This window comes from Telopea speciosissima, chromosome 2 (genome assembly GCF_018873765.1).
Source record: "Telopea speciosissima isolate NSW1024214 ecotype Mountain lineage chromosome 2, Tspe_v1, whole genome shotgun sequence".
Taxonomy (NCBI): Eukaryota; Viridiplantae; Streptophyta; class Magnoliopsida; order Proteales; family Proteaceae; genus Telopea; species Telopea speciosissima.
This window is the reverse complement of record NC_057917.1, coordinates 34503400-34527121: the sequence shown is the minus strand read 5'-3', so window position 1 is coordinate 34527121 and position 23722 is coordinate 34503400. Positions and strand designations below refer to the sequence as shown.

Sequence of the window (23722 nt, the reverse complement as noted above, 5' to 3'; positions counted from 1 at the left end):
CTACGAGCCTCTTCCGCTGCCTCCACTACGGCATTTGCACCTGTTGCCCCTCCTGGTTCTAATTTTGCCTCGGTACTCGGTCGATGATCTGTGTGCATCGGCTATATGCAGTCCTTGGATTATAGATTCCGGTGCCACTGACCACATGACTGGCTCCTCCCATGTATTTCATCTTTATTCTCCATCTTCTGGCAAAGACAGTGTTCGAATAGCTAATGGTTCCCTTTCTCCTATTAATGGGAAGGGTTCTATACGCTGCTCCTCTACCCTTTCATTAAAATCTGTTTTGCATGTTCCGTCCTTTTCTACCAACCTTCTCTCTATTAGTAGTCTAACTAGAGATCTGAACTGCACACTGACTTTTTTTCCTTCTCATTGTGTCATACAGGATCTGGAGACGGGGTGCATGATTGGGGGTGGTGAGATGCAGGGTGGTCTCTACTTACTTGACCCGGGTCAGCCTTCTACTTTGCATTTGGCTTCCTCTACAGCTCATCATTTATAGTCCACCTCGTCCCATGACCTTCATCTCTGACACTGTCGACTTGGTCATCCATCCCTTAGTACTTTGTCTCTTTTGTTTCCGTGCTTGATTAAGCATTGTAATAGGAATGAGTTTTTATGTGAGGCTTGTGTTTTTGGCCAAACAGACTCGGTCCAGTTATTCTTCATTAAATAAAAGAAGTGAGTCTCCTTTTGCTTTGGTTCATTCTGATGTGTGCCTGCCCATTGTACTTCCCTTTCTGGTCATCGATGGTTTGTCTCGTTTATTGATTGTTATACTCGTGCCACTTGGGTGTACATGATGAGCCATAAAAGTAAGGTCTTCCGCTGTTTTCAGTTATTTCATCGTATGGTTCAGACCCAATTCAATGCCACCTTGCGCATTTTACGCAGTGATAATGGCAAAGAGTACATGGAGGGTCAGTTCCAACTTTATTTGGCCGCACATGGTATTGTCCATCAGACCAGCTGTGTTGACACACTTGCCCAGAATGGGGTTGCTGAAAGGAAAAATAGACTTCTCCTTGAGGTAGACCGGGCCATTATGTTTGCACGGCAGGTTCCTTCTCACTACTGGGGTGATGCCATTCTTACCGCGGCTTATCTCATCAACCGTGTGCCTACCCGTGTCCTTGATGGTCGTTCCCCCGTTGATCTCCTCCAGGGTTCCTCCTCCTTTGTGGTTCCCCCCAAAGTTTTTGGTTGTGTTTGCTATGTCCGCAATCATCATCCTTGTGGGAAATTTGATCCACGGAGCATTTGGATGTATTTTTCTGGGCTATTCTGCGACCCAGAAAGGATACAAGTGTTACCATCCACCTTCTCGTCGTACTTTTGTCTCCATGGATATTGTCTTCCATGAGTCCTTGTCATATTATTCCTAGACACCTCTTCAGGGGGAGCAGGATCAGGGTTTTGAAGATGTGTCTGCTATTCTTCCGGCTTCTATTCAAGGGGAGCCTTCTGTAACTTCAGCTCCTACAGTGGCTCCTATTCAGGGGGAGCATAGACCAGTCAGTCAAATCCCTGTTGATAAGGTATATACTCGGGAGCGCATAGGACAAGTTGAGACTACCACCACCACCATACCACCTCCACAATCGTCTGCACTTGATCCAAATCCAGACCCTGCTCCATCATCTGGTAAGGATCCTTCCCTTGACTTACCTATCGCTGTTCGTAAAGGCATTAGGTCATGCACCCAACACCCCATCTCCAATGTTGTTTCCTATGATGCTTTATCTCCTTCCTATCGTGCATTTGTTTCTTCTCTTTCCTCTGTTTCTATTCCTCAGAAATGGCAAGAGGCGATTGCAGATCCAAAGTGGAAAGCAGCCATGATGGAAGAAATGACGGCCTTACTTAAAAATGAGACATGGGAGCTAGTTCTTCTTCCTTCGGGTAAGAAACTAGTCGGGTGCAAATGGGTATTTGTTGTCAAGTAGAAGCCAGATGGAACAGTGGATAGATATAAAGCCAGGCTTGTGGCCAGAGGCTTCACTCAGACTTATGGGATCGACTACTAGGAGACATTTGCCCCTGTTGCGAAGTTGAACACTGTCCGAGTCTTATTGTCTTGTGCTGTCAACTTTGGCTGGGATCTACAGCAGTTGGATGTAAAAAATGCATTTCTTCATGGGGAGTTGGAAGAGGAGGTTTATATGGATGTTCCTTTGGGTTTTTCCTCTGACAAGACCCATGGGAAAGTTTGTAGGCTCAAAAGGGCACTCTATGGGTTGAAGCAATCTCCACGGGCATGGTTTGGTAGGTTTCATAAAGCTATGGTCTCCTGTGGATACAAACAGAGTAATGCTGATCACACTCTGTTCATCAAGTGAAAGGGAGAAAAGGTCACTCTTCTCATAGTTTATGTTGATGACATAGTTGTGACTGGTAATGATACAGATGAAGTTTCTCACCTGAAGGCTTTCTTGGGACGGGAATTTGACATAAAAGATCTAGGACAGCTAAGATATTTTCTTGGGATTGAAGTTGCCCGTTCTCCAAAAGGCATCTTTCTCTCCCAGAGAAAGTGTGTTCTAGATTTACTATCAGAGACTGGTTTGCTTGGTTGTCATCCTTGTGACACTCCCTTGGAAGCTATTACCCGTCTGGAAGAGAAGGATGGTGAACCTGTTGATAAGGGCAGATATCAACGATTGATGGGCAAGCTGATTTATCTCTCCCACACCGACAGTATATTGCCATTGCTGTGAGTCTTGTGAGCCGTTCATGCATGATCCTTATTCCACTCACATGGTCATGCTTTTTCTTCGTATTCTCCATTACTTGAAGTCACTCCAGAAAGGGGATCCTTTTGTCTCCTCATGACCATCTTCGCATTGAGGCTTACAAAGATGCTGACTGGGGTGGTAACCCTGACAGGAAATCAACCTCCGGCTATTGTACTTTTGTTGGAGGAAATCTGGTCACATGGCGGAATAAAAAGCAAAATGTTGTGGCAAGATCTAGTGCTGAAGCTGAATTCTGTGCTATGGCCTAGGGCATATGTGAGTTACTGTGGCTTCAGAGTTTATTCCTTGATATCCGTGGTTCTGTTCATCTTCCAATGATGTTGTACTGTAACAACAAAGCAGCAATTAGCATTGCCCACAATCCAGTGCAGCATGACCGTACCAAACATGTGGAGATTAACAGACACTTCATCAAGGAGAAGTTAGAGAGTGGGCAGATTTGTATCCCTTTTGTGAAGTCTGGAGATCAACTGGCTGATGTCTTCACCAAAGGGTTGAGTGGGAAGTTGTTTTATCCTAGTCTAGTCAAGTTGGGCATGTGTGATATCTATGCCCCAACTTGAGGGGGAGTGTTGAGATGTGTTACCCGATATTATAAGGGTATTTTTGGTATTTTATTTATGCTTTATTTATGTACTTTTGAACAAGGGTAGAATTGTAATTTGGGCTGTGACACTGTTCACATGAACAGTGTCATGAACATGGTTTCCCTTTGTAATCTCTTTTATTATTATTATTATAAATAGAGAGCTTGACTGATCTCATTGATCATTCAAGCCATTCACGAAATTCCTGTTTTGTTAACACTGACTATACTATGAACAGTTGAATAAAAAGGGCCTTGGTGGATTTGAACCGCCATCCCCTTGGAATATGCTCATGTTCCAAGTGCACTACCAATTTGAGCTAAAGACTCATCAAGTAGAGTTTGGAATTTACAAGTAACCATGAGACCTCGCCACAAACCTTGATTAGAAACCCATCCAGTAGAGTTTGCTATTTTTAAGATGGTTAAAATAGGATTTTCTTCTTAAATGAAAAATCTCAATATGGAATATCTCCTCAAAACATGTAGAAAACACAATCCTTTCTTCCAAGGTATACATATAAGGTCACAACAGCTCCTCTTATCCTAAAGTTTCCCATCATTCCAAAGTATACATAAGGATAACAATGCATTGCTCTTAATATGGCTCAATGTTTAATGCAAGATGAAACCTGATGGTCAAAACAGAATTTTTAGAATGGAAACCTATATTTAATCATAACAACCATTCAAGCATTACATCCCCTAAATTTCAGCAACATCACCATTTGGGTCTGAAGTTTTGACCCAGTGCCCCGATCATCTGGCATGTCAAGGAGATCAATCCAGATTGTTGAAAAAGGAATAGGACATCATAGTTACATGTCAACATGATTTCAAAAAATTGGAATCAACTCTAGTGGAACGTCTAATTCAGATTGGCATCCCTTGGGCTGATCCTGATTATGATTTATGATTGATACTCAACAGGGAAAACTGAACTGGCAATTATCTCCTTCATTTAGGCCCAAAAAACACAGAAATTCAAAGAGACTTTCTGTTTTGGCTAGATCTACAAGACACTTGAGCTGAGAGAAATTGGTATATAAGAAGAAGATCTGCAACCCCACCTCTCAATGACCCACCATGAATTAAGCATTCCCCCGTCTTTTAAACATTCTATTTATCAGAACCACGCACTTAATCTTCATCATAGTAATCTATATGGTACACAATATAGATCCATCCATCCAATCTGGCAAGTCCTGATTTAGATCTGGATTTCTTTAAAATTGGATTGAACTGGTGACCTATATGATTTTATTGAATTGGGTGATCTGGGCTGGCTGGAGTAGGCTTACTTGCTTGAAAGTCTGTGCTGATATTGGTCAGCTCACTTCAACCTGCCAGCTCAACTGAATTAAGCAGATCTGTTTATGTTTTCCACCTTATCATTTCGGCCAGTTCTGATTACTTTATTCTGGACCATCCCTAGGCCAGTTCTAATGGGGATATTTTGTTTTTTTATTTAACATGGTTGTGGGCATACTCCCATTTATAGATTGGTTCTGAACTGGTATAGCCATTACTCTAGCTCATCTACTTGTGCAGCGAAGGGAGGCCAAATCCAAAGAGCTGACCCATGGTCCATGATGGACAATGATTTATTCTTTGTCCCTCATTTAAATCTTTTCTGACATCTCTGTGACAACCTTTTCCACACTTTTTAGAGAAAAAGATTCAAAAGTACTGAAAAGAGCCCACCAGTCACAATCTGATCTCCGCTTCATCAACTAAAACCTACAACAATGGATCCCCCCTGGAATGCTTATCTGTACTCACTAGTAAAAAATTTCCCACCAGCTTCAAACTCCATTAAAAGAGTTCCAACAAAACCAGAGCACAAGCTCATGATTTGAAACCAGGTAAATCTATGTTTCTCAAACCATTCACTTGGCATTTCCCCCCCACTGGGATTTTGCTTTCCTCATCTACGTGCGCACTGCATCAGCACTGGTGAAAAAGAGGTCGGCTTTACTGAAGAAGAAGGGGCGGGCCGGGTGCTTGTGGGCCCCCTCTGCAGCAAGTGCTTGTTGGACCCCCACCCTCATATAATTAGAAAGAGAGAGCATTTCATCACAGAGAGAGAAAAATGGAAAAATAACAACCAATACGCAACAGAGAGAGGGAGGAGCATTTAAGAAGAAATGGAAAACTTGGGAGAGCAACACCCATAAATTAAGTGTCCTGAATAGATGAAAGCATTCATGAAATTTCAGACTCAATTGTTTTCAGTCTACTGAATAGATGAAAGCATTCATGTTGATGTTCTAATTTCTTTTCCATTGTATATAAATTTCTTCTGCAAACGATGGCTTCCGTTCCGAACTAACCAAGTCTAAAACATAAGATTATTTACATTACATTGAATAATAGGTTTATATATTTCAAAAGCCCTAACAAATTTCATCAAAATCCCTATCATCCCTACCACCACAAAAGCCCTAAAATTACTCAAATCATGGGAAATCCATACCTTTTGATAAGAGTTCTCCAACCTAACACCAGAGGATCTTCGAGTCTTTGATTATGATCAGATTTCTGCCACAAAATTGGAGAAAAAAGATCCTATGTTAGATCAGAACTGAACCCTAACCGTCCTTCTCTCTCGTGTGAGAGAGGATGCCTTCTCTATCTTTTGCTCAAATCACAGGTTTTTCCCAATATTTCTCGTTCAACGTTCATTTTAGTTGTTCTCGTTTTTTACAGACCATGCCTGAGGCGGTCTGTAAAGAATGTTCTTTTCACAACTTTTCCATTCGGTTTGTTCCTAAAGACCAAAAAACGAACCGAAATACCAAACAAGATTTTGCGAACGCAGCCTTAATATATATGATTCTCAATTCTCAAATTGAGGTCTCTTCAACCTAAGTGTTTCTGATTTGTAGGGAATTTTCACCCTTTATAAATGATTCAATTTGGGATGGTGTAAGATTTATGTTTTGAGGACATTAGAAAAACATGATTATGTATAATTCCTTACCTTTTAAATATATTAATTATATAATTCTTCTTTACAAGCATTCTAAGTTATCAGTAATTGAATGTAGGTCAATGCAGCTGGTGATCTGTGTGCTATTTGCCAGGAGAAGATGCATGCTCCAATCTTACTTCGCTGTAAACATATATTTTGTGAAGACTGTGTATCAGAGTGGTGAGTTTATTTCCTTCAGTTCTATTTTGTTTTAATTAGCTTTTGTCGTTTATGAACAGTTAATGACCTAATGTTAGTTCTCCTGTATGGATCTTTTGTTTGAGAATTTGCGGTTGTGAGAATTGGAATGGAAACTGGGAATTTGTTTATTTTGGTACATATTATTTAACTGTGTGGCAAGTAAGAGTACCCTAAAAACATTGAGAACCCCATTAAGTTGGACAGTAGTGCTTGAACATATTAGGTGGCATGAAAGATATGTAGGGTGTCAACACTTCTCAGCTGTAACTTTTCAGGGATAATCAGCTATTTATGCTCCTGCATATGGTAATTATGAAATACCAATCTGGTTAAAATATTTCACTTCTGGGTGTCATTGACTTGTACTTGTGGTATTCACATGTACACAAATTACAGAATGAGAATTTGCAGATCTATTGGCTGGATGGTTGCCAAGCCAAAATGACAGGCTTGGTGCACAATTTGGGTGTCCATGGTTAGTGATCCAAAACTAGTTCTGCATAGGCCCTAGGTGATGCAGGCAAGATTGCTTGGTTGAGACTGGAGTCACTGGATAGGCCTGTGCTATGGATGGATTTGATTGAGCTTTGGGACAAGTAATTCTTGGTTTAAGCTTGTAATGGGCCTCAAATAAACGCCAGATACTGGGTAGTTTAGGGTCAATACAAGTTTTTTTAGTTCAGTTAAGTGTCTTTTATAGTTTCCTAGTTGCATTAGGAGTTTAAGTCGGTAATTGAGTCTTAGATTGGTAGAGGACCAACTAGGAGCCAGATAACCAGGATCTGTTATGAACAGGTGAATCGGCTAGGTCAAAATAGGGTTTTTGGTGAAATTAGGGTTAGGGTTTGATGTATGGGTTATGTCTAGTGAAGGTAGGGAAGTCTATCAGTAAAGGTCTTGAGATGTTTTGATGAATGAGAAAGTGTGTAAACTTGACTGGGCAGCAACTTAGGTTTAGGGTTTTGGGTTTTAGAAAAGAGGGAAAAGGGGGATTTTAGGGTTTATGATGGACAGATACGGCAGGGGTTTGAATCAAGCTCTTCTTATGGTGTGAGGTTTACTCAGTCAGAATTGGAAGGGTTTTTGATGGTTGGAATTAGCTGGGCAGAAATTTAGGGTTTTGGGGAATGAAAAGAGATGGAGGATTTTATGGTTTGAGTGGGTAAATGTGGCTAGGGTTAGGATTGAGTGTTCCAATTGGTGGGAGGAATAATTGATCCAATTTTGGTGTGATTCTAATGGCTGTTTAGGTCTGTGGGAATTTTGGGTTATGGGAAAGTGAAACTAGAAAGGGGGAAAGCTAGGGTTGGGGCTGTAGAGAGGGTTAGGAGAAGAAGTTGGGTGATGGGGTATGCTTCCAACTTGTAGTAACAGAAAGTTATTGGCAGCAGGTTGTTGTTGAAGTAGCTTGAATAAATATTCAATCTTTGACTGAAACTAGAAAGTAGAACTTAAAGAGAATCACCCGGGCTTCACACCGCAAGGTTTCGATTGGATCAAACACCAATCCCACCAGCTTTGATCAGTCACAGCGTAATTCTTCATGGAAGAAGACATGTAGCAACAGCTTGCAAAGCAGAATTAATTTTCAAAAGTGGAGTGTGTGGTGCTCCACGATTTCCATTGCTTATATATTGGCCCAAAGGCCTTACTCCTATTCAGCCTAGGAGTATGAACAATCCTAGCCAGCTAACACTACTCCACCTCCCTTTCTAAATTCGTGGGAGTGTGGACCCAAAGGAAAAAAAGAAAATTACATTAATTAAAGTGGTGACTTAAGTCACTTAAATTGAAACACTGGTTCAACCAGGTTAGGCCTGTTCAATTTAAAAACACAAAACACTTGATTATAAAACAAAGTATTGAACTACTACTAGTACTACTTGGACAACAGCTTCTTGTTCATGCGAAAGCCGACTTCGAACCAGGGAAACCAGCGGGAGATCGATTGCAGCCAGGATCAACACAATAAGGATGAACAAATTGAATAACTGAAACTTTTATTGCTTTTTGTTTTTTTTTTTTCTGTTTACATATGGAAGACCATAGAAAAGGATAAGAAGAAGAAGAAGGGGGTTGGTGCAGTCAAGAAAGGCTGCTGCCTAGATCGATTCTGGTTTAATGGAAATTAAAGAAAGGGTTCACGGTTGGAGGGTTTTATGTAGAGAAAAGGCTGCAAATGAAGGGGGAATGAAAGGAAGGATTATGATGGAGGAGGCTAACTTACTTGGTGAATTCGGTTGTGTAGTTGATTGAAGATGGTGATGGAAGATGTTAAGGATGGATATGTGGCAACTAGAGATCCTCTAGTGCCCTGGCTGTTGGAGATCAACCAATTCCACCACCAAGGAGATCCACCTTGGATGTAATTTTGTTGAGTCCACAGCCCACCTGAGATCCACAGGATATGGTTTTTCAAAGAAAGGTTTCTTTTTTTCCTTAAATTCTGGTTGCCAAAGAGGCTCCCATGATTTCTTTATATAGGGGAGGAAAAGGTTTAGTTGAACCTTTGGTTACATGCATCTAATAATAAATGGAATGTTGGAATTCCCAAGCTAGATGGATCCCAACACTGGGGAATTATCCCCCATACATAGAAACTATCCCCCATATATAGAAACAATCTCCCAAAAATCTAGAAACTAATTCCCATACATAGAAACACTACAAACAAGAATAATAAATCTACCTAGAGAAATGAAAAGTCACAAGACTAAACCTAGAGAAATGAAAACTCATAAGACTAAACCTAGAGAAATGAAAAGTCATAAAACATCTGTTCACTTGTGGGGCCAGATTTGTCCACCCAAGGAGTCCACGAAATTGCTGTGAGGAGCCAGAGTTACTTAAGTCCAGGCTGGACAGAACTGGGCTGGGCTTGAACCTGGGTTGGACTTGAACATGGGCTGCAGGCCTAGTCAGGGGGCCAAGGAGGCCTGAGCCTGGGCCTAGGCCTAAGATGGTACATTGTGGAGTGCTTGGCTGGGCCTGGCCTGGGCTGCCGATGGCCCTACATCTACTCTCGCCTTCTTAAAAGAAACTCGTCCACGAGTTTCAGTAAGCTCTGGAAGGACAAGTATGTGGTTCTTTGTTAACTGGGGCTGGCATCTTTCACACTTCCGATCTTTCCGTGGAGAGCCGACAAAATTCTGGTGCATGCAGTAAATGTGTTCTGTTCCCTGGTTGCACTTGCTACAAGGAAAAATCAATTCATTCCACGCTGCACTTCCACAAGTGTCACATACTTTCATTGGAACTATGTTGGCACTCTCGGATTCAGCTTCAAGAGGACGACCAATCACAGGGTCTTCAATGATGATTGGGGCAAGTTCGGGGCTCTCTTATTCGACCTCGTGTTCGTCAACATGGCTGAATTCCGCAACAATGGTTTCATCATTCTCGACTCCATCTGGATTTTCTTAAATAAGGACTTCTTCATTCGAGTTTTCATTCTGTACACGAGGACTAGGGATGTCTTGTTGCTGCTGCGCGGAAGATAGTGGCCGAGTGATCCTCTTGGCAGCAGAAATTCCCTTGAAAGTAATAGCAGCAACAAACAGCCCTAACCCCCCAAAATCGATAAGGCTCAGGGTTTTGAAAAAACCTTGAAAGAGGAGATCGTTGGGGTTAGGGGTCTTCAAAAAACTTGAAAGGGGCTGATAGTAATGTTGACTACTCCTTGAAGCAGTGTGAATAAGATCTCCAAAGATCAGCTAAAGCAAAGAATAGAAAACCCAAAAATCGATAAGAGTTAGGGTTTTTCAAAACCCTAAAGTGAGATCGATAATGGGTATGGGCTTTAAATAAGTTGAAATTCCTGTGATAGTTGCTAGCCAATACTGCTATGATGGATCTCCAATAAGGAAAAACAGCTTCCAAGGCAAAAGAGAAATTGATCTTCAAGAAGGGGAGAACTCCAAAACAAATTGGAAAGACACAGGGCAGCAGCTATCGAGTTTGATATGTGATTAAACCATTTGTTGAAGAGGTTGGATTGAGGGCAGCATCTAGATCCTATGATCACCTCATTAGATCTGCCCTAGTGAGTGAAGATAACCAAGAAAAAAAAAAAGGAAAAGAGAGAGAATATCGAGTGGAAGAAGGTGGAAGAGGAGCAATGGAAGGGATGGGGTTTTGAAACCTAGATCAGAGAAGTTGGCTCTGATGCCATATTAACAAAACAGAAAATAGGAGAATGCTTGAATGATCAATGTGATCACACAAGCCTATGTATTTATAATAAGAAGAGTTACAGCATAAAGTCTAAAATACCCCTAGCCGACTTAACTAGGGGGTACAGAAAAACAAAGAAATAACTGTAAAAAGATCAGAATACCCCCACGGTATTCTGGTGTACATTATTCGACACTTGCAATAAAAATTGAAACTTTCTAAAATAGAAGCTAACTGAAAATAGAAAGTAGAGAAATAGAAACTACTAAAACCTAACTAAAATAGAAGATAACTAAAATTAGAAACTACTAGGCTTTATAGTTCAGTCACATGCAAGAATAACTAAAATAGAAACTAATAGATTTAGTAACTAAGTACTACTAAGAGAATAGTAACAAAATAAAGTCAGATCTTCAAGTTTTCTAGCAGCCAATCCTCTTTCTTGTCGAAGCTTGGATTCTCATGTGGTCCCCACCAACGATCTTCTAATAATATTCTCACCAAGGCATAACAAGGGGCTGTGACACTGTTCACATGAACAGTGTTTTGGCCTCTTTTTCTTCATGTTTTGTCCTACATTAACTCTTCCTTAGAAAAACTTCACCTCGAATTTTAAAGAGGGTAAGACTGATCTTCGTGTTGTGCACGTTTGTCTTCAAACCATAATAGTACTGAGACAGCTCGTGGATGTTAGGAATGTAGTCTTCAAGGCATGAAACTTTCTCTTCAAAGAACTCTGGTCGCATGACGAACTCTATGTGCTCGACTTCGAAATCAGCAGTCATGTCTATGGGGTCTTCTACAATTGTGTCTACAACCTTCTTTGGTTCAAACTCTTCAATGTACGCTTTGTCATTTGAAACATAAAGGACAGACTCTTCCATGATGACAAAAATTGCTCGTGAGATCTCGCCGAGAACTCGGATCTCGGTTCGATAGCTCGTTTTGAATCATTTTTATTAACCATTTAGTCCATATCTCGCCGAGATTTCGGATCTCAGGTCGATATCTCGGTTTGATCCATTTTTAATACCCATCTACCCTTTTAATGGCCCATCTACCATTTTAGTGCCCACCTAACATACTCTCTCTTAGTCTCTTCTTCCTAAAACCCCTAAACGAACTCTCTTAGTCTCTTCTTCCCAAAATCTACTCTCTTCTTCCCAAAACTACTCTCTTTTTTCAATTTTTGGATGGATTTTAAGACTTGAACTGTGATTCAGCTGCACATTTGAAGATTCAACTACGCATCTTCAAGATTCATCACAAATTTGAAGGATTTTCAAAGGTAAACTATTTTTCCCCAAATCTATTTTTTTCGAAAAAAATTGTTCAATCCTTGGTAGATTCATGTCATTTTAAGATATGTTACACAACTTTGGATGATCTATCACTTGATGGAGTATAGATACTACTAGTTTCGGAAGCACGAGTATAGATACTACTAGTGAGCGACAGTCGTGGCATTCATCTCAGCCTCATCATGACTATGATTATGGCCAGGAGAGTATTGGTTCCGAATATAGTGGCTATGGTCAGTTTGGGCAGTCAACACATGAGTTTGACAATCAAAGCACAAGGTCTGGTTTTGAGCCCATATTCCCAGTCCTAAACCAGCCATACCCATTTATGCCTCAATATGACAGTAGTAGTCGATCTCACGCCTCAAACCAACCACCTCCGCCTCTTCTATACCCTAGGATAGGGAAGTTGGAATATGTTGATGACAACACTTATAAGAGTGCTGTGGTAAACTATGTGCAAAACTACGACAACACTATGACATGGGAATTCTATGTGGATATGGTTGGGGTTGAATACATTAACATATCACATTTTATGTAACATTTGTTTAAAGATTGATGTATTGTACACTTTAACATTTCTAATGCTTATTTAAGTTGTTTTACCTTAATTAAATGTTTTGATTGCTTTCTATTACTAAACTATGAGTAGAGTAGCGTATTTTAGTACGTCGTCGCCCTCGACACCTATCAACCTATGGTTCAAAGTGAAACTCATATTTGGACTTTGGTTTTGCAAAATCTGATAGTGTCATTGTGTTTAAATGGCCTAAAATAGGCTGAATACCAAGTTTCAGACCCAAACTAGGTCTAAAACCCACCGAGATGAGGCTTCGAGTCGGAAAAAAAAAATGCACCAACTCAGTGAGATCTCGACTCGACTCGGTTTTTCCTAGAACCGAGTTGGTACGGAGATCCGAGTTTTAGAACCTTGTTCAACATTAACCTCATAGATTGCTATCATTCAGGGTGGCTTCACACTCTTCCCCTTCAAGGGCAGCACTAACAGCCCATTAATCTCCCAACTATGGTTCACACACCAACATCTCTTGAATGGATTCAATGGCTGTGATCACTGAGTCTGCCTTCTCTTCTTGTTGTTCCCTCTTCAAAACTTCAATGACTTCCATGGTAGCATCTGTTGGAGGTGGAGGGTGATGGGGACAAAATGTGTAATGCAGAACCAGGGAGGGTGGTCTGCTATGGTGGGCTTCACAGAGAGAATAGTAGAAGAATTAGAAGTAGAAGAAAGGAGGGAAGGGAAGAGGGAACTCACATTCACACGCACGCTCTCATTGAGCTTCACAAATTACTTCTATTAATCAAATCTTTAAATCTGGCTCTTCTATCGTAGTACATCAATTTAAAGGAAAATACCCTTGCATACAATAGAATCAACCAAAAGGGAAACTACCAAAATAAGACATATCTAAGAAAAGGAAACTCCCAACTAAGCTCCTACGTAATCTACCCAAGAAATAAAACAAATATTGCATCCTAACTAAACTACCAGCCCTTGCCAGACCAGAAAACCGGTTTAGGACTAGTCCTTGGTTTGGGATTCCAAAGTGGGTCATGCCGGTCCAGCCAGGCTAAGGCAACTGCATCAACTCTCCTCCGAAAAGAACTCGACTCCGGAGTCGAGTTCGGATAGGGCCAAGAATGCTGTCTGAGTCAACTCGCCGTAGGAGAAATGTACCAGCTGTCTTCTTGAGTTTGATAGGTGGAAGATCCTTAGCTGGGAGGAATTTCATCTCAAGGCCACCATGCTGAAAGGAATGTGTATTCTCATAACCACAGTGCTTGGCTTTCTTGTCATACAATCATGGGCATCCCAAAAGAATGTGGCAGACCTTCAAAGGGAGGACATCACACTGCACTTGATCAATCAGTCCACCAATAGAATATGGGAGCAAACACCTTTCATTAACCTTGAGGTTTGTATTGTTCACCCATACAACCTTGTAGGGGTTCGGATGAGGTTCCGTCTTTAAACCCAACTTGCGAACAACATCTTTAGCGACAACGTTGGTGCAACTGCTTGAATCAATCACCATATCACATAGCTTGTCATTGCATCGTACCCTGGTTTGAAAAATATTGTTATGCTGCCAATCTTTAGCTTCCTCATTAGAAACTTTCTGTGTTGTCAAGAGTGGGCGAATAATATAGCAATACTGATGCTCGCCATCACTATCATCATCATCAACCTCACTAGGCTCACGCTCATGTTCAGCCACGAGATTGACTGTCCCTGTGGGCTGTTGCTCCTTTGGGTCAAATGATATAAAATTGTCCTTGTCAATGTGGGCTACCAAATGGTTAGGGCACTGAGCAGTTATATGGCCATACCCCTTGCACGTGAAGCACTGAATAGCTGCTTTCGGCATCACCGAATTTCTATCATATCCACGCTGATGTAGAGAATAAGGTCTATCTAAACCTCGCCGAGGTGGGGAGTAAGGACGAACCGGTCGTGTAGGTGCCACAGAAGAATCACTAGCCTATGGTTTGTTAACCGAAGCTGACTTCTCCTGAAAAGAAGACTGATGTGGGCGAAAACTATCACATCTAGAATATGTGCCAGTAAAATTTCTTCGATTGTAAGGTTTCCTCAAATTTTCCTCAACCTGATAGGCCACCTGAACTGCTTCCTCCATAGTAGGTAGTCTACTGGCGGCAACTGCGGCACTAATTTGTGGATGTAAGCCATTGCGGAACTGCGCCACTAAGACTTCCTCGTCCCACTTAAACTCAGATCGAGTGGCTAAGTAATAGAACTTGCCCACATACTCCTCACCTGACAAACTATCTTGTTTCAACTGCACAAATTTGAGGTATACACGCTGCTTGTAATCAGCCGGTTGGAATCTTCGGTCCATTGCAGTGCACATCTCAGCCCATGTAGTAACTTGGCCAAGACCTCGAGTACGGTTCTGTTGTTGGTGTTTGATCCACCAAACTCGGGCCGTGCCTTTCAACTTACTCTCTGCAAATATCAGTTTCCTGGCCTCTGGTAAATTGTACCATCTAAAGAATATTTCCAAGCTATGAACCCAGTCAAGATATTGCTCCGGGTCGTGGTCCCCATAAAAATCGAGGACGTCCAACTTTGCTGCTTTGTTCACTCCTTCATATTGTCCAGCCCCATATGGTGGTAGTGGTAGTGGGGTGTAATTCGAAGAATCCACAGATATCATGGGACTCTTTCCTTTCTCAGAAGCCACCAATCGATCAATCGAAGCTTGCATAGATTCCATCATTTTTTGAATGGAATTAATAGTGGTGGTAAGAGTGTCCAATTTGGCATCTGTTTCAGCCTTACAAGAATTGAGCTGTTGGTTAAGTTCACTATTGGTTACCATGGTTAAGCTAAAGAAGAAACACTTAAAGACAAAAGGTGAATGGCAAAAAGGGAATTTTATGACACTAATGGCAGAACTGTAATTAAGTAGAAGTTCCTAAAAGGGGTAAAACTGTAATATCGAAGTTTAAGAAGGATAGAAGAAGTAAGTTGTATGGGGAAGGGTGGAGGGTAATCTTGGAAACTAAGTGAAAAAAGGAGTAAAACAGAATTAATAAAAAGACTGAGGGGCAGTTTAGGAATAAAAAATAAGAAAAAGAGAAAAGTGAAATCGTGGGTTTGGCTGCGAGGAAGAAAGGGCTTTATGACTTCGATGGATGACGTTGGTGCGAGGGAGCTGATCGACTGCGGGGAGTTGAATCGTGGAAGGAGTACTTCGAACCAGGTATGTGCCCTTTATTTTTTTTGGCTTCGAATCTCTGTTTCTCTGTCTCTCGATCTCTCTGTTCTTCTTCACATCTTTTTTTTTTTTTTTTTTTTCATTTCAATTGCTGGAACCGAAGGGTGGGAATGTTCGATCGGTTCACAGGGGGGAAAGGGAAGGCAGTGGGGGTTCTGCTAAGGGAAATCGGCGGGAGAGATGGGACTGGGGGTTTGTTTGTAGGAATTGCAGGGGGTGGGATGGGTTGCTGGAATCGGCGGGAAGAGTGGGCCTTGTTTTTTTTTTTTTTTTTTTTTTTTTTTTTTTGAGTCGCTGTTACAGCGAGGAAGAAAGGGAAACATAAAGGGGTTGGGTTTTGCTAAGGGGGGTGGAGAGAAAGGGAAGGTGTGGTTGCCTGGAATCGAAGAGGATAGTTGAGTGTTTTTTTTTTTTTCACTGCTGCTTCTGGCATAGCAGAACAGTAACGGAAGAGAGGGTATAGAGAAGAAGGTGGGATCTTTCGACTCTGATACCAAATAATGTAGAACCAGGGAGGGTGGTCTGCTATGGTGGGCTTCACAGAGGGAATAGTAGAAGAATTAGAAGAAAGGAGGGAAGGGAAGAGGGAACTCACGTTCACACGCACGCTCTCACTGAGCTTCACAAATAACTTCTATTAATCAAATCTTCAAATCTGGCTCTTCTATCGTAGTAGATCAATTTAAAGGAAAATACCTTTACATAAAATAGAAACTAACCAAAAGGGAAACTACCAAAATAAGACATATCTAAGAAAAGGAAACTACCAACTAAGCTCCTACGTAATCTACCCAAGAAATAAAACAAATATTGCATCCTAAACTAAACTACCAGTCCTTGCCAGACCAAAAAACCGGTTTAGGACCAGTCCTTGGTTTGGGCTTCCAAAGTAGGTCATGCCGGTCCAGCCAGGCTAAGGCAACTGCATCAATGTGGCTTTAAATATTTGCTTAGAAGAGGCCACTTGATTTATTAGTTGCTTCACACTCTCTTCAAGTGTAAGATCTTTTGGTGGTAATCTTGTGGAAGGGAGAGCTTTTTGTGCATATGTTCCGGTAGGTACTTGTTCTTCAACTCGTACTTCATCTCTTCCCAAGTCCTAGGTTCACATCTTCTAGTTCTAAGTCTCTCTTCATGGAGTTTCCACCATTGTCTAGCATGACCAATCAATCGGGAGTAAACAAATTTAAGCTTCCATTCCTCTGTCGGGTTGTACCAATCAAAATATTCCTCTAGAGAATCCAATCAGCCAAAGAAGAAGACTAGATCCCTCCGCCCAGCAAAGGAAGGAACTTCTGACTTCATCTTCCTTGTATTAACATCAACCCTAGCTCCGATACCAAATGATGTAGAAGTCAACCTCGAAGTAGGGAAACTAACGGGAGATCATTTGCAACCAGGATCAACCTAATAAGGATGAACAAATTGAATAACTGAAACTTCTATTGTTTTTTTTTTTCTGCTTACATATAATGAACATAGAAAGGCATACGAAGGAGAAGAAGATACAAACATAGTTATCAAAGCGGGAAGGCGACCATGGCGTTTTAAAGGGTCAAAAATAAAGGCAACACCGCCATGGCGCCCAGGGCGACCAAGGAGCTCGGACGCCATGGCGCCGCCTTGATAACTATGGATACAAAGAAGATAGAAGAAGAAGAAGATGGGGGTAGGGGATGGCTTTCTCAGCCTGGGTCTCTCGAGTAGATAGAAATCATAGAAGAATAAGAAGGGGGTAGGGGACAACTTTCTCAGCCTGGGTCTCTCACCCACAACTACCCCAGCTGTTGAAACAAGGATATTCTCCCATAAACGATGGCAACATCGCCTGAAAATTCTATTCTTCAAAATCTACTCCTTCCTTGCAATAGGGGGCCTATTAATAGCTTAGGCAAGCTTACAGAAAAAAAAGTGGAAACTTTCTAAAATAGAAACTAACTGAAAATAGAAAGTAGGGAAATAAAAACTACTTGAACATAACTAAAATAGAAGGTAACTAAAATTAGAAACTACTAGGCTTTATAGTTTAGCCACATGAAAGAATTACTAAAATAGAAACTAATAGATTTAGTAACTAAGTACTACTAAGAGAATAGTAACAAAATAAAATCAGATCTTCAAGTCTTCCAGCAGACGATCCTCTTTCTTGTCAAAGCTTGGATTCTCATGTAGTCCCCACCAAGGATCTTTTAATAATATTTTCACCAAGGTAAAATAAGGGGCTGTGACACTGTTCACGTGAACAGTAAAGTGAACAGTATTTTGGCCTTTTTTTCTTTATGTTGTGTCCTACATCACTTGTTCCTCTTCTTCTTGAGGATGTAGTGCTTCAGCTCTCCACCAGTCTGTTACTATTAGAATTTAACTTTCTTTTTTGAGTTAAAGATTTATTATCATTTCTTAGTTAGTTACCTAATGGCATTAGGAATACTATGCTGTGTCTAGAAAAAGGTTTCCTTTTACTTTTCTGATTTTGGTTGAGTCATGGTCTGATAGGATTTTAGTTGTCACTCTGGTCTATAAATAAAGGGCCTGTCCTCTGCTGTAACCCTTGTATTTGATTGAGATTAATAATATTCGGGTTATGGCCTGAAGGATATCGATTTGGTGCTTGTGCCCTTTGCTGTGAGATCCTTCCAGGTTAGGCTGGTGATTTCTCTAACCTGTTGATTTCAATGCTAGTTGTTCTCCCCCCCCCCCCCCTTTTCTTTTCCCCCTACCACCACTTAATTTTTGTTATCAATCTTTGGTTAGTTCAGTTGTCCTTAATCTGGTCTGTCAATATAATCTATTTCTGTGACTTCATCCAGCCCCCTTCAACTTCTCTCAACTTGTTCAAATCTGCTGCATTTGTTACCATACTTAACCATTATCGCAGCAGGTTTCTTGCCTAGGAGCTATACGTTTGCACATCTGGTGCTCATCCCTAAGAGAGGAAATCCTGAGGTAATGTCGGATTTTCACCCCATTAGCCTTTGCAATTTTTCTTATAAAATTATTGCCAAAATAATTTCCTCTAGACTGGCTTCTATTCTCTCTGGCATAATTTTTTAAGAACAAGGGGATTTTGTTCAAGGTAGAAGCATTCATGATAATATTACCTTGGTTAAAGAAGTTGTTCATGACATAAATAGGAAATCCCGAGGTGGGAATGTGGTTCTCAAGCTGGATATGGCTAAGGCGTATGATCGCCTTGAATGGGATTTTCTATATCAAGTTCTGTCCAGGTTTGGTTTCGCAGAAAGGTGGATTTATCTGATTAAAAAAACGGTGGAAAATTGTTGGTTCTCAACTGTTTTGAATGGCGGGACTACTGGTTTCTTCAGATCCTCTAGGGGAGTTCATCAGGGAGATCCTCTATTGCCATCTCTTTTCTTTTTAGCGGAGGAAGTTCTTAGTAGAGGTTTGAGAACGCTCTTTGTGGAGGGTAGAGCAGAGTACTACCAGCTACCGCAGGGCTGTCCTGGAATTACTCATAGTTTGTTCGTAGATGACACCACAATTTTTTCGAGATGCTTGAAAAAATCCCTAAAACAAATTATCGGATTTATTAGCAGGTATGAAGGTTCCTCAGTGCAGCTAGTAAATAAGCAAAAGAGCTGTTTTGTTTTAGGGAAAAAAGCTGAGGAAAATAAATTCCAAATGGTTGAGGCTGTTGCAGGATTTGCCAGGAAAAGCTTGTTGATTACATATCTTGGTGCTCCTCTTTATGTTGGCAAGCTCCGTATCAACTTTTTTGATGATTTTTTGGCGAAAATGCGCAAGAAAGTGGCGGGGTGGAAAGGGAAGCTACTCTCGGCGGGTGGAAGGTTTATTCTCCTCAGGCATGTACTCTCTCCTCTATGCCCATTCATATTATGTCTGTTTTTGATATTCCCAATATGGTCATAAGCAAAATTTAACAGTATTTGCTCTGATTTTTTATGGGGATTTTTCGGATTGGAGAAAACGACACCATTGGGTGGGTTGGTATAAGATTGCACGGCCGATTGAGGAAGGAGGGCTTGGCATCCGATCTTTAGAAGACATTGGTAGTACCCTTAGGTTTAAGGGCCTCTGGAGAATTTTGACAGAACATTCACTGTGGTGCAAATTCTTTAAAGCTAAATTCCTTAAGAATGATGACATTGCTTTGGCCAATGTGAGAGATGTTGGATCAATTTCTTGGAGAAGAGCTTTAAATCAAATGGAGCTGTTATTGTCAAATTCTAGATGGCTTATTGGATTAGGGGATATCGATAATTGGTCGGGATGGGGCCCTCTAATGGACCATGTTGATGGGGTGCTCCACCTAGATCTCAATTTGCAAGTAAGAGATGTTTTCATTGTTGAGGGACGTTGGAATCAAGAGATTCTGATGCAGATAGACTCGCAGGAAGTGCGTGATAGCATATTGGGGAATCTCCAACCTTAAAAGAGTCTCTTATTCTTGATATTTTTAAACCTCTCAACCTCCAATTATATACAAAATGCCCATCCCCGTATACTGGTGCCCCCCCCCCCCCTTTCAATTCTGTCAAGCTCAATGTGGATGGCGCATGTAGGGGGAATCTGGGTTTGGGGGGTGGAGGGGGCATTATTAGAGGCAATGATCGTCGCTTGTTGACAGCCTTTGCAAATTTTTATGCGGAGTGTACCAACTCCATTACAGAAATCAGAGCTCTAAAGGATGGTCTCCAAATGTACGCTGCTATGGGGTATTCTGACTTCCATGTTAACACAGATTCCTCCATGGTGGTGTGTTGTACTTCCTCAAGCAAGTGCACTATTTGGAAAGGATGGTACTGGTTCCATGACATTCAGGTTTTGATCGATTCGCTCCACCCCACGATTTCTTTCACCTTTAGAGAAGGCAATAGGGCTGCTGACTGGCTGGCAAATTGGGCTGGTGATTCGGTTACTAATTCATTCTTTGCTTCTGACGTGGAGCTCCCTCTGGGTCTCAGGCGTATTCTGTGTGAGGATGTAACCGGTATTCCTGTGTTGAGAACTCGTTAATTATTTTTGTGGGTCTGGTATGGGAGTGAGATATGGTCTGCTAGAGTGTGTGAATTATAATGTTCTCATCTTGGGTTGGGGTAAGGTGGGTATGCCCCCCCCCCCCCCCCTTGTATTCCTTTTTATTGGTTGATTGATTGTTAATAAAGTGCTAGGGGCCAGCCCGGGTCCCAGAGAATATTTGGGATTTAAAAAAAAAAAAACCTTAACCATTACCCTGCACACTTTCCCATTCAAATCCTACCATAGATTCCTAGTCCCAGTTCTAATTCCGTACCCAACCAGAAGCCTCCACTGTTCCATCCGAGATTGACATAAACCCTTATCACACACTTGAAATCCCAGGATATCTGAGGTATTATAGGGACTGGTTTGTCTCAGTCAGAGGGTTATTAGATCCTAATCTGAGACTGGTTTGATCAGCATTTTGAGTGATGTCAATTTTCCCCTAGATCTGTCCTCTTTGTTTATCCTATTTTAGCCCTAATTCTTTAATTAGGGTTAGGTTTTTGGTTTGCCACCAATAGGTACATATCCCTTCTGACTGCAAGGCCACGCCTAGTTGTCTTCCAACATTACTAGTGTCGACAGAAACTAATTTTTTTTTTCTTCTAATAATCTACAGCAATCTTCAGTGGACCTAAAATGGGAAGGGACAATAGCACCTTGAGAATAGATGCAGGGGGTTGGCTAGCAACCAATGTGATTTGCATTGGATAACCGAATCCCGACTTATGAAACGATCTCATGTTAGCTGAACGGAGCAATAGGGGTAAGTCGCAATTCTGCGAGTCTTTTCTGTATTTAAATTATCCATCTTGCCTTTTAAAGATTGTTCCAACTGGCCATTTAGGCCTCGATCCTTCGTCTGTGGTCTTTTCTTTGATTACTGAAATGAAATTTTTTTTTATCCAATTACTAATCTTTGGGTGATTATAAGATAATACACGTGTTTATTTCTGTACTGGGGAGCGCTGCCTTCCCATCACTTATTGATGGATCTTGATTGTAATTTGTGGTTGAACTATTATATCAAGTCTGAGAGATTAGGTTGTTCTGGACCAGATTTAGTTGTCTTCTTGCTGATAATTTGGAGTCCTTGAGAGAATGCACTCTTTATTTGGCACTTGCATAGCTGCCTCTGTTCTTCCCTCTTTTGTGCATGGATGTGTTCTGCCTTTTCCAATTGCCCTGAACAGTGCTGAAAATTGAGTGGAATGTATTTCACTTCATTTTGTGTTGTAAGTCATTGCAGTCATGACAGGTTTTGTAGTTGTATGTGCAGAAATATTTTTTTTGGGGTTAAGGTTTGTTTCAGAATACAGAAGTTTGTGTGTTGTTGTATCCCTAAATCATTTAGTATATATGTATAAAACCGATGCTATCTTTTTTATTGTAAAGTGATGTGTTATTTCTCACTGTATAAGTACATTATAAAAATATTACTTTTTCTGTGCACGTATCCAGCTTTCGTTGAATGGCATGTTTCCCTTCTGTGTTGACAGATTTATTGTCATCTTTCCAGGTTTGAGAGAGAACGGACATGCCCATTGTGTAGGGCACTGGTTAAACCTGCAGATCTCAGATCGTTTGGCGATGGGTCAACTAGCCTGTTCTTTCAGTTGTTCTAAAATATGCCTTTGTTCTGTTAGCCTGTCAAATTTCCTCCTTGCTCAATTGTCTCATATAGCGCAGGTACTGAATGGAATTTTTTCTGCTGCCATTCTCTTGGGCTGCTGCCATCAGATGTCTACTCTGTTTGAAAGGTATTGCTGAAGTTGAATGAGCAACTTCAACTTGTTTCATGTTTCATATGTTGTAATCATGAACTATGGGGGTTTATATAACATGGACCCCAAACTAAAGATGAAAGGGTCTTCATGAGCGTATATCATATACATGTTATTAGATGCTAATGAAAATCATCTTCAATGTATGTTGTTCAGCATTTATTGTAAATTCTTTTCAATGCAGACATTTTTCTTCCCTATTTCAGAAATATCACAAACACTGAAAATGATTGCAATTTTTCTGTGATCTCCAAATTCATAACAGTATCCAAATGAGAAACCTGAATATTTTATTTATTTATTAGGGTTAGGAGGGAATTTTTTTGTTGATGGGGGGGGGGGGGGGTGTGTTTGTTAAGCTGCTCCATTGTCACGCTCTGAACTGCAGTCTAGCAGATGGTGGTTAATTTACCGATTGATACTTCCAAATCTTTCATTAAAAAAAGGGTAAAAGATCTCCATCCCAACAGTGGGATCATTTCCCATGTCTTCTCATATCCTGACCATTAGGTTTTTGAGAAGATGAAAGAACTTCCATAAAGAATCCAAACCTAATTTTTTTATTCAGAATAAAGAAAAGGGAAAAATTTTTGTTGAATGTCGGCTCAAAAATTAAATTGCACGCTCCTTTCACATATCACTGTTCATGTAGAGGGGTGATATGTCATAAATATTCCTCCCCCTTCAATCAGATTCCAAGGGGGGTTGTGTTTGTTTTCCCTTATTCGCTCAGGCAGTGTAGAGAGCCCTCTCCCTGAAGAAAATTAACAAAATAAAAAGTGAGGTGCATCATTTACTACAATATAAACTAACTTAGCAGTTAGCATTATGAGCAACCCTATTAGCTACAGATACAAAGTAAGCATCTTTAACAGTTAATGATACATTCACCATTTGAGATGATGAATATATTGTTAAAATAGTTCAAAAAAAAGTCCCAAGGCCATCCAGCTTGAGTACCTTGCTTTAACTATTTCACAATTTCTTTACTGTTCACCAAAACCTCTAATATTCAAAACCTCTTGTACATTGCTTGTTGCAATCCTTGCATGATACTTGTAGCCTTCAGTGCCAACATGTTCCTTGAAAATCCATAACTCAGGCAGAGCAAAATTGTGAATAAATAGAATTACAACAGCCCATTAGCTGAATAGGTAATCGGATCAAAATAGC

At 40.8% G+C, this 23722-nt stretch overlaps 1 protein-coding gene and 1 long non-coding RNA gene across 3 annotated transcripts in view; one reads left to right on the top strand and one right to left on the bottom strand.

Moving 5' to 3' along the window:
* The window catches only part of LOC122651848 (RING finger and transmembrane domain-containing protein 2-like), an 82579-nt gene extending 59884 nt beyond the window's left edge, over positions 1–22695 (top strand). The window contains exons 7-9 of one of the 2 annotated variants that reach the window (XR_006331523.1): positions 6396–6499; positions 22285–22454; positions 22506–22695. Coding sequence is in view for 1 of the 2 variants with exons in the window: in XM_043845405.1 (XP_043701340.1) it covers positions 6396–6499; positions 22285–22390 (210 nt within the window). In the remaining variant the exon portion in view is untranslated. Of the gene's footprint in view, positions 1–6395; positions 6500–22284 lie in introns of both variants that reach the window. The other variant, XM_043845405.1, reaches the window with a different exon arrangement.
* Positions 5213–22399, bottom strand: LOC122651849. The gene is made up of 4 exons (XR_006331524.1): positions 22263–22399; positions 17837–17842; positions 6163–6167; positions 5213–5224 (listed from the first exon to the last, which is right to left on the bottom strand). It is a non-coding gene; the product is annotated as an uncharacterized LOC122651849 (long non-coding RNA).
* Positions 22696–23722: the final 1027 nt, after the last annotated feature.